General features: G+C 35.7%; 1 protein-coding gene across 1 annotated transcript; it reads right to left on the bottom strand.

The window, feature by feature from the left end:
* Positions 1-12,326: 12,326 nt before the first annotated feature.
* On the bottom strand, positions 12,327-18,317 carry LOC147523692 (uncharacterized). The gene is made up of 4 exons (XM_086572012.1): positions 18,258-18,317; positions 17,789-18,194; positions 17,152-17,654; positions 12,327-12,848 (listed from the first exon to the last, which is right to left on the bottom strand). The coding sequence occupies exons 1-4, from the start codon at positions 18,315-18,317 to the stop codon at positions 12,327-12,329; spliced, it is 1,491 nt and encodes a 496-aa protein (XP_086428138.1).
* Positions 18,318-20,486: the final 2,169 nt, after the last annotated feature.

Below are 20,486 nucleotides of genomic sequence, written 5' to 3'. Positions count from 1 at the left end.
AATAAATTATAACGACTATCATAACCAAACCAAAATAATTAACCTCTTTCCATTAAAAAAGTGTAATTCCCATTGAACCTTACAAGAAAAACAAGTTTTTAAAATTTAGAGTATGTGTCAATCAATTAGTCAAAATAATTTGTTCCACAAATCAAACTGTGAACAAAGGGACCACTGATACTAATAATAGTAATGACCAAAATCAAAATAAATTTCATGATGACAACTAGACTATTTTAATGATTTATTAACTGATTTTCTCTCATGTCTTGGATGATCATAATAATATTCTATTTCACAATTATTCAACTGCCATTAACTGCTCATCAGAGGACAAATTACGTTCATTAATCATGCAAAATATTTCCTAAACTGATAACTAAATCTAACACAGATCAGATACTAGTCTAAATCAATTTTAGAGCTAATGAATTTACTATTAACTACCACAACAAACAATTCAAAGAAAAAGAAGTCTACTCAGCTAAAAATGCAATCAATAAATAACCATGAGAACAACTAAGTAGATCTACCATGAATCACTTCATAACTAGCTAAACTTCACTATTATCATAGATTTAATTCATAATCCAAATAAACACACATCAGTTACACTCTAATCCAACTTCAGCTCAATAACTAAACATAACATCAATATATACATCAACAAGACTATAACTATAATGAGCAATGCATCACTTAAACAAATAGATCTCAACTCAACAAACAAAATCATACCAAAAACAAGTTGTGATAACTAATAACAATAAACTAAACATCTGAAAACATAGTCATTCGTTCATTCAAACAAACAACATAGCTAGTTAAGATGAATTGAAATAAGATTGAAGAAGTAAAAGATGATTTCACCTTTGAAAAAAGAGTCAAGAAACAATCGCATGAACCCGTCGAGCAAAAATAGAGGAATGAGAAAAGCTGAAAATCAACAACATAGATCTTTCCTATTATTTATATATTATTTGAGTTGCAGCACAAATAATTAATAAGGTTTAGAACTTGTTACATTTGTGGAAAAGTTTGCTCATGCTCAACTACAGTGTACAAATTGCTATACTAATAATCACCCAGATCAATCCATGGCGCCTCTCAAAGTCTATCAGCAATTTTTGCTCAACTGAGCTAAAAAAAAGTTAAATTAAACGACCAACATCACCACCTTTTTTCTTCACAAAATCTACTGTAACTCTGACGAGGAAAAACTCTCAGTCAGGTTATATATATTCAAGCAAGCACAGGTAAAACCTTAACAAAATAAGCAACCACAGTAAGCACATCCCTACTCATTCGTCATTTTCAAAAACAAGATAAGAATTTAAAAGCCTAAAGCAATTACTTTTTAAAGCTGAAACAATAAGTTACAGTACGTATTGAACCAAAAAAACCGTGATGTACATCATCATAACCCTAAAATTTTAGAAAGCTCGATAATTGAAACAAACTAGAGGCAAGTTATACATAATTAGAAGTAATAGTCTACCAATTCAAAGAGCAAGAGCAAAGTCCTCGCCTTTATGCCCTTGAAATAGTGCCAACTGGACAAATGGACAACATATAATACTTCTTTTCACCAACTGGACAAATGGACAATCAAACCCTATCAAGAAAGAATTGAAGTAAAAGCTAAATGAAACTGGTATGTGAACCATTAGTTGAGGCTCCAATGTGTGTGTGTGTGTGTGTGTGTGTGTGTGTGTGAGGGAGAGAGAGAGAGAGCCTGAATTTGATGCTCCCAACATTCGATTACAACTCTAAACTATGGGCAGTTGGCTGGATTTTTTTTCAATTAGTTCATTGTGGTGCAAGGAGTTGGTTTTTCAACACGGGTATGCACTCAGGCATCAGTAGAAAAAAAAATGAGAAATTTGAACAGTACGAACACAATAAAAATTCAAGAACTAGTGAACAATATTTTATAGGTTTAATCTTGCTAGAGAAAACAAGATGGCAAGCTGCGTCATTTGATCACTCTAAAAACAATGGTTTGCTACTACTATTCTTATGCTATCAATACTTAATTCTAATCAATTCTTATAACATAATCTATAGCATAGATGAGTCACGAGGTCGCTCTACTCTTGCTTCTCAAACACTTAATGAATAAACATGGAAAATAACTAATAACTAGATGATGAGAGTAATATATGAGTGCTAGAAAATAGTAAATTTAATGATGATTTAGAGATAATAGAGATGTGTTGTTCCACCAAGTAATTCAAATAACTATTAATCGAGTTATTGAATTAGTTTATTGATCTCTAGCAAACCTATGATTATCTCTAATCATAGTTTTATTAGCATGAGAGATTATCATCCCCACAAATATCTTTGGTGGGGATTCTAACCTCTAGTTTGATCAGCTCCCAAATGTGTGTTTTATTACCCTTACATTACTGTATTGCAACCCTTCTTATGCATAATGAAAAGACAACTCATAGCTTTTATTGCCTTTTTCAGGTTATATTACAGAGCATTTCAGACCACTTATCATAAAAGTTGTATCTTAGCACCAAAAGGAGCCTTATTTATGCTTATTATGAAGACTCGAAGCTACTATGAAAAAGTGTTGAAAAAGTCAAAGTCAAAGACTCAACACAAGAGAACTGAAATAAAGTCACGTCCTTAACTCAGAAGACTAGAGAGGGATGACCTTGATACAAAGGAAGACTTGCTCAAAACCTAGCTTGATTAAGAATACATGAAAAAGCAAAAGGAAAAATAAAAAGGAAAAACATAAAGCAAACAAGGTGAGGTGTCTTGATTGCAGATGGAGAAGACAAATCAGACTTTTGTAAAAGTAGGAGTATAAGAACCAAAAAGTAGGAGGAGAGAAGACAACTCTTTGGTGGGGATTCTAACCTCTAGTTTGATCAGCTCCCAAATGTGTGTTTTATTACCCTTACATTACTGTATTGCAACCCTTCTTATGCATAATGAAAAGACAACTCATAGCTTTTATTGCCTTTTCAGGGTTATATTTGAAGCAAGACCACTTATCATAAAAGTTGTATCTTAGCACCAAAAGGAGCCTTATTTATGCTTATTATGAAGACTCGAAGCTACTATGAAAAAGTGTTGAAAAAGTCAAAGTCAAAGACTCAACACAAGAGAACTGAAATAAAGTCACGTCCTTAACTCAGAAGACTAGAGAGGGATGACCTTGATACAAAGGAAGACTTGCTCAAAACCTAGCTTGATTAAGAATACATGAAAAAGCAAAAGGAAAAATAAAAAGGAAAAACATAAAGCAAACAAGGTGAGGTGTCTTGATTGCAGATGGAGAAGACAAATCAGACTTTTGTAAAAGTAGGAGTATAAGAACCAAAAAGTAGGAGGAGAGAAGGCACCTAAACTTATTCTAGTGTCATGTAGGAGTAGTGTAGGATTTATTTTTCAAGTCATTTACATTCAAGTTTGTTTTACTTTTTGTTTTTCAATTCAATCCTTTTTATTTCAAGTTTATGTTTCAATCATTCAATCAAACAAGTTCCTTTCAAGTTTTCTTTCATCAATCAATTTGTTTCCTTTGAGTTTTCTTTCAATACAAGTTTAGTCAACAAAAACAAGTCCTAAAAGCTAAAAGTACTACCTTTCCTCCTTCACAACTCCCATTCAATCCAAGTTCTAAACAATTTATGGTGAACCTCAATCAAATAATCTTTGAAATATTTAATATAATAAAACTACTTCATAGTTCAATGTTATGAGTTCTATCTCTAAAATCTCATAACAATGAACTCGAAGTTCTAATTACAAAACATGCAATATATAACTATAATTAATTAGCTATAATCCTTATGTGGCTTTATAAACCCCTTCTATTTGGGAGTTTAGCTTTATGCTATTAGATTTATTCTACTAAAGCAATAAGAAAAGAGAGACATAATCATAATTAAACTTGTATTAAAACTAATAACTTTAAGGTGTTTTAATAGAGATTTTATGGAGGCTGCAATTATAAACCCTAATTACTTAACCCTAAACTAATCTAAATTATACTAAACTAAAGAAAGGGGAGTTAAGAGAAAAGTATTAAGTTTAGCCTTAATCCTCTTTATATAGGAGAGGATTAAATTTACATTTTCATCATAGGCCTAGAGGTTAGACTTTGGGCCTCTAAAGTGAGCTCAAAGTCTACTAGGTTAAGTCTAAAAGGGCCAATGTTGTTGGAAAATACTTCAGTGCCTTTTTTTGCCCACTTTTGCAACTTTGATTGGGGCAAATCCAAGACCATTGGAAAACTTGTTCCGAGCCGGTCATTTTGACATAAAGTAGGCCTAATTCTAAGGCCCGAGTCCAAAGATACGCCATTTTGAAGTTGTGATGGTTTTTTGTCTTTTTTCTACCCAAATTGACTTTGACTTTCCAGCTTTGACTGGGATTGAAAATATTTTTTCTTCTTGATTCTAGCTTGGGCTTTAAGCATAAAACTCTTCTAGCAATCATCTTGACTCATTTTCCATGCAAAATGACGTCTTTAAGTATATAAACAACTTCAAGACCTGAAATACACAAAAACACGTAAACAATACTAACTCTTATTTATTATAAATATAATTGGCCTAAATGTAATACTATTAAGGGGTTAAAACTGCAGTTTTAAGTGTTTATCACCCAACTTAGAAAGCTAATTCACAGGGTTTTTAGATAAAAAAAAATGAAAAGTTGTTCAGTCAGGTCCAAAATCGTGTTACAAGATCTGATTTTTTTTTTCTTTTTTTTTAGCAGTCTGCATAACAGTCACAGAAATAAATCCACAAAATTCATTTTTGAATCAAATTCAGTTATGTAAAATGGATTACAAAGCTAAGATGATAAAGAAGATCATATATATTTTTTGGGTGCAATATAGACTGTTACATTACCTCAAACGGTGCACAAAGTGGACTGACCTGCACTCTTTAGTTTTTCGGTAAACATAGCTGTATTCATTTGGTCACCCCTGCTTCTTTTCTTAATGAAATTAAACATAAAAATATGTTTGGAAAGTTTAGAAACAGGGTAATCCAAATATATATGGCCCTAGGGAGAAATTCTTTCTATAAATGGTCGAGTTTGCAGCAAACTTAAAACCTTACCAGTTTGTTCAAACAAGCTAGAGGGAGCATTTGAAATTTTTTGTTTTACCTGCTAGCTAGGTTGACTAATTCTTATTTAATACCCGATTCATTTCTCAACCAAATAAATCACATAAATATGTTTTACAAAGCTAAGAAACAAGATAATCTAAAAATATGATCAACCCAAGCAAAATCAAAACACATTAGCAATGTTAATTTTATCAACAAAAGTCAGTAAATATATATACAACAAGAATAAACTAAAAATGGTGGAAGGTTGAGAAAATGGGGATTGCCCCAACTTTTTGACTCCTTGTTATCGTGAGTTTTCCACAACTTGTTCAAAGCGGCAGCGGCACCATTTGATGTTTAATATTTTGATGAGTGATGTTGAACACACTCAAGCAAGCGGAAGAGAAATCAATTTAAACTCAAATGGTTAGAGGAAAAATAAAAATAGTGATTTTTGTGGTTTTTGGATTGTTACACTACTGGTTTTAACTTAAGGATGGATTTTAAAAAGTTACAAAAGAAATGAATGAGAGTTGTGGAGGGCTAAATCCATTATGAGTAAGGATTCATCCTCCATTAATGTAGCAACTTCCTTGCATCTTTTCATCTTCTCCTAGGTTTATAGACAACCCAAGAAGAGGACTAGAGTTTGATCCCTAGCTAGTAGATTTCCCTCATCTATAAGAGAACCTACTAGCATGAGGAGTTGTTAAATAACTCTATCTCTAGGAGAACCTAACAAGTCCTAATTTGTTATCATCATAAACTATTTTGGAGTTTGATGTGACAATAAGTTTGTGAAAACCTAAGACAATGAAGACTCCATTAATGGAGTTTCTCCTCATATGAGCATCATTAACCATCCACAAGGGAGGGTTTAGCTCATGATCCTTGGATTACACAAACTAAAGGCAAGAATATGACATGAAAATAAAGAAGTTTTATTGAAGATTATAATCTAGAAGAATAAGATTTTTTACAACAATAGAAGAGACTCCATTAACAACTTACAAACTTCTCTATTCCAAAACTAGAACAAAAAAAAACCAAAAACTATGTTTTACAAAAACTAACTTATATAAAAAAAAAATGGAAATGAGTGCAAATCACAAGTGTTCCACTTTGTAGTGCTCCACTTGGTAGTGCTCAAATAATGAAGAAACCACTAAGTAATGGGCCCACGTGCTTTGACCCATGGTGGGTCCATGTGGGCTCTGGTGATTTTTACAACTTCACGTTTTTGCCTAAAGCTCACCGCACTGATCGTTTTGACAATTCATGTGCCGAATTTGGAGTCCAGAATCATAAGATATGATCGTTAGAAGTTTCACGACTTTTTTGCATCGTTGTCTTTATTTAACCTGGAAATGGTCGGTGTTAAGTATACGGACTTTATTCTGGCCTTTTTGAACTTCAAATGGGCAGTGAGAGAAGACTTCAAGTTCAAGCACTATTCCATACAACTTTTTTATGTTAAAATGCAAGGTTTGCTATAATTTCGTCATTAACTAACGAAATCTATGAAAGTAACACAAAAATACAATTAATTTACATTTATTAAACATATAATTAACCAATATGTAGTATCTCTACGGGCTTTATAACACAGTTTTGGGTGTTTATCAATACCTATGGACATTTGTTACGGTTTTAAAATTCGATTATGCTTTATGAAAAAAACAAAGTCCAAAGCAAAAACAAGTTTTACATCCTTATGTTATAAAAATGTATCGTTAAGAGGAGTGTATGAAGTTTGTGGTTTTCCAATTTTGTGATACCTCCTCGAGCATACATATATTACATCTCACACGACACTATTATTGCTTTGATGTTCGTAGAATCTAAAGATGGTTGATTTCTGCAAGTCAATGACATATTAAAGATGTCTAGATTGATTTAAATCATTATTCAACACATAACACTATATCTAAGAACCACAACTCAGTATTCGTTTCTCGTTGTTAGTGTAAATTTTATTTTTAAAATATTTTTTGCAAAATGTAATGTTTTATGAAACTAAACAATTTGTGTATTTGATGTGATTGATCAGCTCCCAAATGTGCATTTTATTACCTTTACATTACTGCATTACAACCCTTCTTACGGATAATAAACAAACAACTCATAGCTTGTACTGTCTTTTGTATGTTACATGTCATTTCAGACCACTTATCATAAAAGATTCATTTTAGTGCCAAAAGGAGTTTTATTAACGCTTCTTATGAGGACTCAAGCTTCCATGAAAAAATGTTGAAAAAATCAAAGTCAAAGTCAAAGGTCAAGGACTCAAACCCAGAAGATTGAAAGTTATGTCCTTAACTCAGAAGACTAGAGATGGATGACCTTGTCACAAAAAAAGACTTGCTCAAAACCTAGCTTGCTCAAGAAGAAAGAGAAAAAACAAAAGGAAAATGGAAAAGTAAAAGTAAAAAGCAAAGGAGTGAGGTGTCTTGATTATAGAAGCAGGGGTAAATCAGTCATTGTAAAAGTAGAAATATAAAAGCAAAAAGTAGAGAGAGAAAACATTATCCAATTTTTTGTTTGATAACCCAAAAATTGATATCAATTTTATCATCCTTTCTTAGGTAGATTTACATTATTGTAATTTATTTTCTTGTATTGTTATTTATTTCAATCTATCTTGTTTTATTGTTTTCATTTCATTTCAATACTTGTTTCAAATACTTGTTTTTAATACTTGTTGTTTTCAATTCTTTCATCCCAATCAACTTGTCTTTACATTTCTTGTCATTCAATCTCAAGAACACTAGTAGCACTCATCAATGAGTGTAACTTGGTGATAAAATTTTCTCCTTATTTCCTTTTATTTATTTCATGTTTTAATTCTACACAATTCAACTTTTTGTTTTCAATGTTTTCCTCTCTTAAACACTAGTATTTCAATAACTTATTAGTAATAGAATAAAAGATGAATAAAAAAAAGTTAAAAAGTTATTGTTTTCATTTATCACCATTCCTTCCATCTTAAGATTTAGGATGAACTTCTACTCAATAAACTTCAAAAGACTCAACCACTATAATAACCAACTTCAGTGATATGTAAATAGTTTGATGACAATGGTTATTGATTTATTATTATTTTTCTTAATGAATACTACATTTACAAAGGAGTCGTTTCCTCCTATTAAAGGTCTAATTAATTTGAATCTGGATACTCAACAAAATGTGTTTTTGTCTAATCTCTTTTATTGTTATTTTTACTTTATGTATTGTAAGTGATCGTGAAAGCTTATTGTTATAGTTATTTCTTTATGAAAGAGTGATTCACAACTCATCAGAATTTGTTAAGAACCTGGTTCTGATTGAGACTTTTGAGAATAAAGTATATCAAATTTCTCCTGTGTTCTAATATTTATTATTTTCATTGTGATATTTGTCTTCATTTCGATATTCTTTTCTTTGAACGAGATCCAACAGAGAATATTAAATCTGATTCTCTAAAATTGTATTCACCACCAAGTCGTGCACCTAGCCTTTATGACCGTATGCATTGTTTTCTTATTCTATTCAAGTTTACATATAGGTTATTTTTGTAGTAGTATTATTTAAATCTGATTATGACTTTCAATTAATTCCACAATTTTCTAGGTCACAAAGTCATTTGAGAACCCAAAGAAAAAGGGTAAACCTGTTTTTTTTTAAAAAATTTAAGCTAGGGTTAGGCGGACCCCTACCCCTACCTGCATTAATCAACCAAATCGTACATATATGGTACCCGCTGCATCCTCCTCAACAAGATTATATAATTCTCTATCTAGAGGAGGACCAACATGCAAAATATCAATACCATGGGAACTAGAGAGTCCTGCAAGATGATCAGCGACTCATTTGGTCTCCCGATATACATGAGCAAAATTACAGCTTTTAAATTTGTTCGAAATTTCAAAGATGTGTGTTAACACATCAAGACAGTTCCATGGTGGCTTCGCCAGTTTAGTTATCATTTGGATTGCTAGAAGTGAGTTTGTGGCCACATCTACATTCTCAAAGCCCATCTCCATACATCTGCACAGCCCAACCTTAATAGCTTTCAGTTCCTGGAATAGAACTGACCGCTCGCCACCACTACCAGAAAACGCTGCTAGAACTTCGCCCTTTATGTTCCTTATTGCTCCACCATGTCCTGTACCCTCTCCTGTTAGTGACCCATCAGTATTCAACTTAACTTGTTCTTGTTCTAGTGGGATCCACTGATAGCGTTGCTGTGTCGCTCTTTGAAACTTGACCTGGATGTCGATAGCCTGTGAGACAACCTTCTGGCTTCAGTTGTGTCCTCCATTTTCGATATTTGCACCTGAATGTAGGTTTTCATATTTCTTAGGATTCTTTTCAAAACCACTGATGCTGGCCTTCCCTGATTGTTAAACCTACGTGCATTTCGCTCTTTTCAGATTCCATCAACTGCTACACAAATGTAGCTCTTATATATTTCAGTCACCCAACTCGAGCCCCTGCAGAATCTCAGAATAGATGACTATTCTCTGTTGGAATTTCTGCAATCAGTAACTATACCCAAAATCTGCTTGATTCCATTGATGATTTCATGAGAATACGTGCAGTCAAAGTAGAGGTGATTAGAGAACTCCCTACTTTGCTGACACAAGCAACAAGAGGAGTGAGAGAGTATCTTCCTTTGCACTAACCTGTCTTGGGTGGATAGACTATTGGAGAACAGTTGCCAACAAGTAAAGGAATGCCGAGGGATTACCAGTCGGCCCCATACCAGTCTCTACCATTTTACTTTTTCCCTTTGTCTTCTCAAAGCTTGATATGCACTGTTTGAAGTGAAAGAACCACTGTGATGAGGAAGCCACACCAGTTGGTCTCTATCGAGGTGTCGATTAATTGGTGTGCGCAAGATATCTTCTCTGAGGTTGTGACACTGCAAATCTTTCACTATGTTGTTCCACCCTCCACTTGTCAAGAGTTCCTTCACTGTCACATTGGGAGGTAGCTGAATTTCTGCTACTGCTTGAGCATTGTTAATTAATGGACTACTACTACACCAAATGTCATGCCAAAGCAGCGTATCTTCGCCATTTGAGATAGAGTATCTAATCAACTCTCTTGCTTCTTTCCTGCACTTCAAGATGTTTCTCCATGACCATGAGCAGTCAGCTGGAATTGGCATGGTCCACAAGTATTTATTTCTCATCTGATTCTCCCAAATCCAGTTGACCCAGACACTGCTATCTTTACTTGCTATCTTGAACAACAACCCACAATGAGCACCCTTATTCCATGTTTCCATATTCATCATGCCTAAACCACCCTCCTCCTTAGTTTTGCATATAGTGCTCAAACTTGCTTGATGCACACATCTCTTAGCTTCTATCCCACTCCAGAGGAAAGTGGCACATATCTTCTCCACTTGTTCAAGGACCGTTAATGGCAGAATGAAAGTTCGAGACCAATAGATGTTTAGAGAGCTCAAAACCGATAGAATCAATTGTAATCTACCTGCATGGGATAGAAGTTTAGCTTTCCAATCCTTGATTCTACATGTTATCTTCTCAATCAAAGGTTGACATTCTTTGATACCCAGACGATCAAAAAATAGTGGGAGGCCGAGATATCTCACTGGCGGTTTCACAAGTTCCAGACCCAGTAACTAAGCCAATACTGTTGCTTCTTGATGCTCCATAGCACCCGTCATGATTGTAGTCTTTTGAGAGTTGATTCTAAGGACAGTCGCTTCACTGAAGACCTGTAAGCAATCCCTGAGAGCTACAATAGAGCTTACTTCCCCTTTGCAGAAAATAAGGACATCATCAGCGAAGGCCAAGTGCATCAACAAAGTCCTCTTGCATTTAGAATGGTAGCGCATGAGTTTTGAAGCAATACTCTCCCTGATTACAATACCCAAAATTTTCATGACAATCACAAATAGATATGGGGACCCATTCACCAAGACACATTCAGATGTGATAATAGCTCAACCATTAAGCTTTCAAAGAATCATGTGATGCATGGATGTAGCAAACACATAAATGTGAGATACCATTTCTTGAGGAATCTCACAAAGGAAGGTTTAATTGCTTTGGTTCATTGTGGAAGTAATGATCAGGTAGCAGATGTAATGACCAAGCCATTGGAGGTTGATGCCTTTCAGAAGCTTCGAGGATTACTTGGAGTATGTGACATTGTTGAATTAAGCTAATTGCTGAGCAATTAGCTTAAGGGAGAGTTTGAAGGAGTAGTTGCTGACTGGTTCCAAGTTGTTAAGACTTTATGTTATTTAGTTAATAATGTCCTAGTATCTAGGATTAACGTTAGTAGTTGATTCATTCAAAGTTTGTTACCACAAGGCTATTATTGTGGGCTGCAAAAAACCCTTCAGGAGACCCATTCACCAAGACAGAATAGAATGGCGAGCTTATGCACATATGAATCCATCGGCGCATCTTCGGGGGGGAATCCAAATCTCTCCAGTAAGTAGAGAATAGATTGCCAACTTACCGTATCATATGCCTTCCTGATATCTAGTTTAATAGAACATTTGGGAGTACCATGTCTTCTATTATACCCTCTCAACACTTCATGCGCCATGAGTATGTTGTCTTGTATAGATCTACCTGGGATGAAAGTAGACTGGTTCTCATGAACAAGGTCAGAAATCACCAGTTGCATTCTCGTAATGATTACTTTGGAAACACACTTGTATATCATGTTGCACAGTGCTATGGGTCGAAAATCTTCCACTTTTGAAGGATTGCTCACCTTTGGAATGAGGCACAGGAAAGTTGCATTTATACCCCGCAACATCTTGAAGTTACTGAAAACATTTTGGACTGCATTTACGACATCGTCTCCCACTATTTCCCAGCATTGTTGAAAAAGAATGGAGTAAACCCATCTGGTCCAAGCACTTTGTTATTCTCCATATCAAACAATACCTTTCTTATCTCTGCACCCGTTACCTTGGCATCTAGAACATCACACAAAGTCGCTTCAATAGTATTCCGAACTTTCAAGTCCATGAAGAACTCTCTTTCCCTAACTGGTTATGCTGCAGTGCCCAACATCCTGGTGAAGTAATCAACAATGATCCCTGCCACTTCTGCCTGTCCATGGGCTGTCTCCCCATTTTCATTGACAATAGTCTATATACCTTTCTTAGCTATTTTTTTCCTTTAATGAATTGAAAAAATAGCTTGTGCATCTGTCGCCATCTATCATCCATTTTTCCTCAGATTTCTAGTCCATATCTATCGCTTATGCTCTTGCAAGATTGATATATTTCTGCATGGCCTCCCTTTCTGCCTCTCCTAACATGGCATCATTAGACTTGTTTTGGAGCAAAATTTGAGCATCTTGAAGGTTCTGCCTTGCTACATTTACTCTCTCATGTAAGTTGGAGAAGTTTCTCCGTGCCCATGGTCGAATCATTTCCTTTAGTATCTTGAGTTTCTGCATCAACTTGTACATCGGATTATTAAAGATTTTTGTTGCCCAGACTTCCTCTATCATAGTCTTAAACTCTGTCTGATAAACCCAAAAATTGCAAAATATGAAAGGAGTGGGTTTTTTGGAGAAGTCATTCCAAGTTAGGAGCATTGGAGAGTGATCAGAGACCCCTTGAGGCAAAAAATCAGCTATAGCTTGTGGATAACGAGTTAGCCACAAATTATTAACCATGCATCTATCTATCTTCAACATAACTCTAGCTATTCCAATAGATTTATTCCACCAAGTATAAAAGAATCCAGTAGACTTGATGTCCGAAAGCCCCGCATTCTGTAGACATATATTAAAATCAGCCGTTTCATTCGGATGCATTGGTTCTCCACCTAATCTTTCGTCTGTAGTCAGTATGTTATTGAAATCCCCTATTACACACCATGGCTTCTGTACCGATCTTTGAATGACTAACACCTCTTTCCACAACTTTATCCTTTCTTATAGAGAATTACTCGCATATACCACTGTGAGTAAGAAGTCTTCTGCCTCTGGAAGATAGGTAACCCTACAATGTATAAACTGTTCTAAATCTGTTAAATGGACTACTTTAACAACATACGGATCCCAACAAACCCAAATTCTGCCTGACTCTTGCCATAGTTGTTAGTATGCTCCCAGGAAGGGCAGCAAATTTTTCTTATGAGATCATACTTCGGATACTTAATTTTCGTTTCCAGTAAACCAAAGATACACAGCTTCTTATCTACCCTCACCTTATTGATTTCCTTTGCTTTTAATAAGTCATTAGCTCCCCTCACATTCCAAATACAAATAGGACCTATCATTTAGAACTTAGGATGTTTGTTTTTTGAACCCTTGGTGTCACACCCCGAATTTCGACAGAATTCGGAAAAACATTATTTGTCCCCGACTCTTCGATCTCCGAGGTGTGACGCACTCTCAACTCCCAAAAACCCATAAACAGTTTTAAAATATGCGGATAATTAAAAACCAATAAAATTTCAATTAAACAAATGTCTTCTTCATTACAAAAATTTACAAATAAGATTAGGTTACAAATCTCTTTTCAATACTCTTTATGTAAAATTTCAAATGAAAGTACAAATACATTGTCTAGACTGAAAATCTATATCACCTCAAAGGAAAACAAAACATATCCTGAGATGCAACGCTAACGCAAACCACAAGCAGCAGCCAACCTTCTTCAACACTAAACCTGTCAAAACTTATCAACTATGTTCATTGAATGAACACACCATAAGCAAACAAACATGCAAATCGGGTCGACAAGATTATAAACAATCTTTGGTGTGAGTAGCCCTAAAAATACAACATATAATATACATATATATACATAACAAATAAGGTAGGTTAGTTCCTCCACCGGTTTTAACTTCCAACAACTAATACAACAACCTTAAGTACAATAATCTAGGCGGTGTAGTTCCTCCATCAGGAAGCTTTTAACATTCTTAAGTACACTAATCTAGGCGGTAGTTCCTCCATCCGAGGCCTTTAACTTCCCACTAACCACACAACAAACTATACTCATAATAAATAAGGCATGTAGTTCCTCCATCGAGTTTTAGGTTCTAACTAAACTATAATGGCCAACCATATACAAATCATCTATCTAGAGATATATCATTTACCAACATATTACCATAATTAGATTATTTCAGGGCTTTCTTTGTGTGTCCCTAAAATCACGTCAGTATCTATGTCTTACCTAGTTTCCCGGCTACCACAATCGCAGAACCCAACGCCGAACATGTACATCCACATGCCTCCCTTTACATAATGAGCCACTCGATGCGTAACCACCCTCGCCGGGATGCCGCGACACCGTAAATCCTCACACGGAAGCCAAATCTATGTAAGACCGCCACTATTCGCATAAAATATTTGCATCATCGTTCTATTTTGCGAACGGAATATATCAAGCCACTATTCGGCTACGATTGCCCAACACATGGGTCAATCACATCTTATATATACACCCAACACATGGGTCAATCATATCACATAAGCCCACACAAGGCAAATCTCATGAGTTGTAGTAGTCAGGTTCTAGGATTTTCGTTACGTAATTTATTCAGGTGTCATACATTAATGACTCATAAACATTTCATTATATCACGTGCAGGTCAATTACCTTATTGCACTAAGCCACACTCTCTAGAAATATCTCAATATATCTCATAACCATATTTAATACTTTCACGCCAATATCTTATCAGACTACACCACACCCCAGTGGGCAAATATTCACCAATGCTATATTAGCATTTCACATATAAAATAATGGAGTGTATATACATTTCTCCAAGATCTTGCATTAATACAACTATCCAAAGCATATTATATCATGTCACAATGCTTCAACGATCACATACATTATAACATTATTAGGAATATAATATCTCCTAACATCTCAATATCGTCACGTGTCAAAATACACAATATCAATGTCAAATCTTTATTAGATAATGACAACAAAAGTTGTACAAGCTTCCACAAAGATTTTATTACTACATATGTCCATATAATATACAAACATAAAACGTGAGTACAATTAAACAATCTACAGTCCACAATCAAAGCCCAATATGCTTTACACACTACTCACGTCAAATCTAAATTAGATAATTTACCAACCAAGTTATACAATATCCGACAGTATTTTATTACTATATATATCCATATAAACAAACATATGAAAAACTGGAAAAGTCAACATCCACAGTCAACGGTCAACAGTCAAAGTCAACGGTCAAAGGTCAACACCTCATGGTCAAGGTCAAACTCAACATGCCATGGTCAAAGTCAAACTGTCATCGCCAAAGTCAAAGGTGAAAGTCAACCGTCCATGGTCAAAGGTCAAAGTCAATCGTCCATGGTCAAAGGTCAAAGTCAACCGTCAAAGTCAACGGTCGATGGTCAAAGTCAAACCGGTCTCTAGTCAAAGTCAAACTATCCCTGGTCAAAGTCAAACCGTCTCCGGTCAAAGTCAAACCATGCGTTTTCGGTGTTCACGGTCGGGTCATGCATGGTTCATGGCTAATTTGGGACAAAAGTATGGCTCATGGCTAAGGTCATAGGTCGGACCTAATGGCCAAAACCAAACCTTTAAACCCCGAAAGTCTAAACATTGAAGGACCCATTTAGATCTAATTTACGTCCTATGGATCGCCCCAACAAAGGTTAAACGGCCCAAAATAGTTAAGTGATCGGACCCCAAAAGAAACTAATCAAACCGGGTCCAACACACAAATGGTTCGCCCATCAATTTAACCGAATCGGGTCCACAAATTACAAAACAAATAGAAATGGCCCAACCACTTAAATTAGATTTTCGCCCACAAAATTAAAACCGAAATTTGGAGTTCCTCCATGAAATTTCGGCCAAGCCACCTAAACATTTCGCCCAACCACTTATGAAATTAGACCGCCCAAAACCGAAACCGACCCGTGCCCAAAGCCGAAATCATCGTTTCATCATCTCCCTCCACCTACAGCAGCCCAAATCCGGCCACCACCACCTCCACACACCACCCATTTTTAACCAGGCGGTTTTAATCCCTGCAGAAAACCCAACAACATTAACAAAGCCAAAAATCCCAACTCTTAACTCCACCATCTTCTCCAAATCTAGATCTAAAATCGCACCGCCATTAATGGCTTCCTTCAAGCTTTAACAGGCCACTCTACCGTACCCAAACACACACTACACCGAATCCCATTCAAACAACAACCGATCGACATAAACCAACAGCAAAGTTTGAATGCCGATTGGGCGATAATCCGACCGCCATTAACAGAGCTTCATCTGAGACTTCGGCTGGCTCCCATTACAACCCTCATTCGACAATGTTCCCCATCATCCCCTCAATCAATCCCTCATAATCCCAACACCAACGACTCCATTCAAATAGACAAATTTAAAACAATCAAACGACGGTCCGACGATTAACGCCTTCGTTCAAGAGCTTGAACAAATCTTCAACAGCGATTCTAAACCCACATCAAAACAAATCAACATAATCTAATAGTAGTACAATTCATGGGGGCCTCCATGAGCGCTGTTCATAGGTTCCACAGTTCAAAATAAAACTAACCGGATATCGAAAAACTAAATAATCTGGTGGAAAACCGGTCGACACACTCGACGGTAAATGTTTTTGTTCACACATAACACTCTAGTTTCGATGAAAAAAGAAAACGTAACTACTCAATTGCCTTCATTCGGCGAATCCTCCTAGCCCGATTCGTCGCGCTCCACCCTCCAGCAAACCAGCTTCTCTCTCTGCCTCCATTTTTAATATTTTATTATTCTCTTAACCCTATTTTCTAGAAAAATGTGTTTATATACTTGGGTCCGAAACCCAAGCCCAACACCGACTCGGGCCCAAAACCAGGCCCACGTATCCCGAGTCCAATCCGATGAATTTTGAAAATAAATAATTAAATTAATTAATTAATAATTAAATATGTCTTTTAAAAATACGGGCGTTACACTTGGGTCGCCCCCTGCTCTTTTTTCCTTTTTTTTCCTTTCCACTCGATTCATTCTTTTTCTTTCCTTGATTCTTTGTCTCAATTCCATTCCTTGAGTAGCCGGAGATTGTAGATCAGCCAGTGGAATATTGTTCATATCCTTAAAGTAGAGGGTTTCATCCTCTGATGGCTCCTCGACAGATAAATCCCCATTTCTAGTAGTTTCAAGGAGATTATTATACTCATTATGCTCTAAATCATAGTGCATCAAAGGGTTCGAGTTAGTCTGCATATCATCACTCTGTCTGCCCTCCACAAACGACACTAAAGCAACAAACATATTGCTCTGGCTCATTTCAGTATCACTGTCGCTATCATATTCATGTGCATTCCCTGTGGCTACTTCTGTTACTTCTGTTGTTGCTATCACTATTGCCAACTCTGAGCCCTCAAGTCTATCCATAACCATGTTCGTTTCCTGTAATCCCACCGCAGAACTCTCTACAAGAGGGATTGACTCTTCCGTAGCAACTATTCTCTCTGAATTCTCGGACACCACTGTTGTTTCATCAGTTCTCCTTAGTACCCCTTCAGTTTCAACTACTGTTGCACTCAAACACAAATCTGACATTGAAACCCATTAGAATTTCCTTCAGTTCTATCCACTCCCTCTTCAGTGACTACTTCAGCTCGCCTAAGTATAGTTGATGTATCAGTATGACCTATGTTTACTTCCCCTGACACATTTATACTATTACTGTTTTCATCCACCTCCACATTAGTATTCACCCCAGCTTCCACCTGAGTATCTGCCCTTTGATTATTGCCTCTCCTGAGACATCTATCTGTTTTGTGTCCAAACCTCTTGCAATGATCACAGAGTTTTGGAATCCACCCATATTCAACTGAAATTTTCCTTATATCATCTCCACCCATATTGATATCAAATGACTCAGGTAACTCTGAGGCAATCTCTACCAATACACAAACCCTAGCATACAAGAGTCTTTTCCTAGCTGCTGTAGCTTCATCCATCCTCCGAGGGTCTCCTATTCGACTGGCTAAAAAACCCAGCCCTTCCCCAGTCCATAAGTCCTTCGGCACATTGTACAAATTTAACCAAATTGGAATTGCTTTCACAGTATTCTTTCTCTTCTCAATATCCTGTGTCCACTAAGTAATAATAAAACATTTCCTTGCAATATAAATTTGAGAATTTTCTAGCACTTTCCTCTTATCTTCCTCATTGGAGAACTTGAAGTAGAACAGTTCTGTATCCGCAACCATCTCATAATCTCCCTTTGTTTTCCATTTTTTCTTCAAGACTTCCTTTACTACTGGATATGGCAACCTTTGTTCCAAGAAAAAGCCCACCACATAATCTCTCCACGCATTTAATCCTTTCCATCTCAGATCAAACGATACTTAAACACCCTCTATCATATCAAGTTCAAATCTTTGAAGTGATGTATCAGTGGGACTGTCCTTACCTCCTTGAAAAAGCGAGCTCCAGCTCGTCGTTGGGTTTCTTGGGGGTTTGCTTTGATTATTTTGCTCTTGGATGTTTGCCATAACTGGATTGTAACCTTGCTCTCGAGAAGATTGCATTGCAACATTTGGAGCTTGTAGCAGTGGAAAAAGCTGTAAATTTTCCAACTGAGTATTCATCTTGGATTCGAAAATCAATTGCTAGGTCAGGTTCAAATTCTTCTTTCTCTGAACTCACACTGTGCGCAATGGAGGATTTTACCAGAAAAGGAAAGAACCATGAAAGGGAGCGGATAAGAGAGGGAAAACTTGAAGTTTTAGCTAAAAGAGGAAGGAACGGTGTGTACACGATCACGAAACCACTTAAGTTATGTTGCTACCAATCGCCCAAAAAAAAGTCCCTATTTCTTTTTCCTACTTAATCTAGTGTCCTTTTTTTTGTTGTAGCTAAACGGGTCAAACAATTGACATAACTCAATATAATTTCGGAATTTGTCTTTGTTAAAACGAATAAACACAATAATATTTTCATAAATAATGGATGAATATTGTCAGCAGTATTTTGTGTTTGTTGAAAAAAAATAAGTTGTTAACATCGACATGAGACCTCGAATTTGATGTCAAGGCTGGGACTACTAATTGGCACGATTACATTCATAATATTGTCCCCTATCAAGTAAAGCATGCTCTGACTACTGAGCTCCATGATAGAGGACTGAAGTTCTTTGCAAATATCATGTTTAAGTATGTTTTAATAAAGTCCAATTTAAATTCTATAAATAAACAATGATTTTTTTTCCTGTAATTGACTTTTGTTGGAGAGAACTTAGTATGTTGTTTATTGCAGTAAAATGTTTTTAAGGTGTTATTTATAATATTTGTTTAGCAAATGTCTGTAGCATAAATCGTTGCATATTGTACGTCCTACCAGTTATTCAAATTCTCTTCACGCACGTAGATATCTTGTTCCTGCGGAGTGGCTAAGACATAGCTAAATCAAATACTAATGATAACAACTTGGTGTAATTGTGTAAAAATGACATACTCATGATCCAAAATCGGAAAAGAAAAAAGAAAAAAAACAATTACTTCGTTCAGATGTTGCGGTTAAGGATTAAGTTTGGGTGATCTTGGACACACCCATAAAAACACTCCCGTACCCTAACTTTAAAATAAATAAATAAAATTATTTTATACACATTTAGGTTCATAAATTATCATTTTTTTATTAGGCGTACCCAAGACATAAAACAAATCATTTATTAGATTATACATCGTGGGACTATTAAGTACCCCATACTAAATCCTAGACACTCTACGTTATTCACTTGAAACTAAAAAATAACATGTTCTTTTTCTTCCTTTTTCAAAAAAAAAAAAAGGTGTTCTTTATTTATTATAAAATAATTTACCTCTCTAGCAATATTTCTCTCACTAATAAATATGAGTACCTGCTTTTGATTTGAATCAACTATACCAAAACAATGAGGATACATACCAGCCTAACGAAGATGAAAACAAAAAATTCAAAATCAAATTTTGATGAACGAGAGAACTCATAAGATTATTGTACTTTGGATTACTACAATGGACAAATACAAATACCCAAGTTTTTTGTCCAACCTAAGTCTTGATTAACAACTAATGATTTTGAATTATGAAGTGCAAGATTACAAGGTCGTGTGTTGTTTCATTTTTTTTTGCCCATATTGGAAATACCCCAAATGAATTTGGGAGATATTATTAAGTGAGCGGAGCAAACATTTTTGGGAGGGGTGGGGGTACGTGGCCCAAAATATAGTTTGGTAGGTTTCTGTCTATTTGTCTGTCCTCAATCTTTCGTCTTCTCTCTCTCTCCCTCCCTCTCCCTTTTTCACTCCCCAACTCTCTCTCTCCCCACCCACAAACCCATCTCTCCCTCTCTCTTCCCCATTCTCTGCTCATGCCTCTACTGCTTGCAATTGTCTA

This window comes from Coptis chinensis, chromosome 1 (assembly GCF_015680905.1).
Source record: "Coptis chinensis isolate HL-2020 chromosome 1, ASM1568090v1, whole genome shotgun sequence".
NCBI lineage: Eukaryota > Viridiplantae > Streptophyta > Magnoliopsida > Ranunculales > Ranunculaceae > Coptis > Coptis chinensis.
Note: the sequence above shows the minus strand (reverse complement) of the source record. Positions and strands in the feature narration are given on the sequence as shown.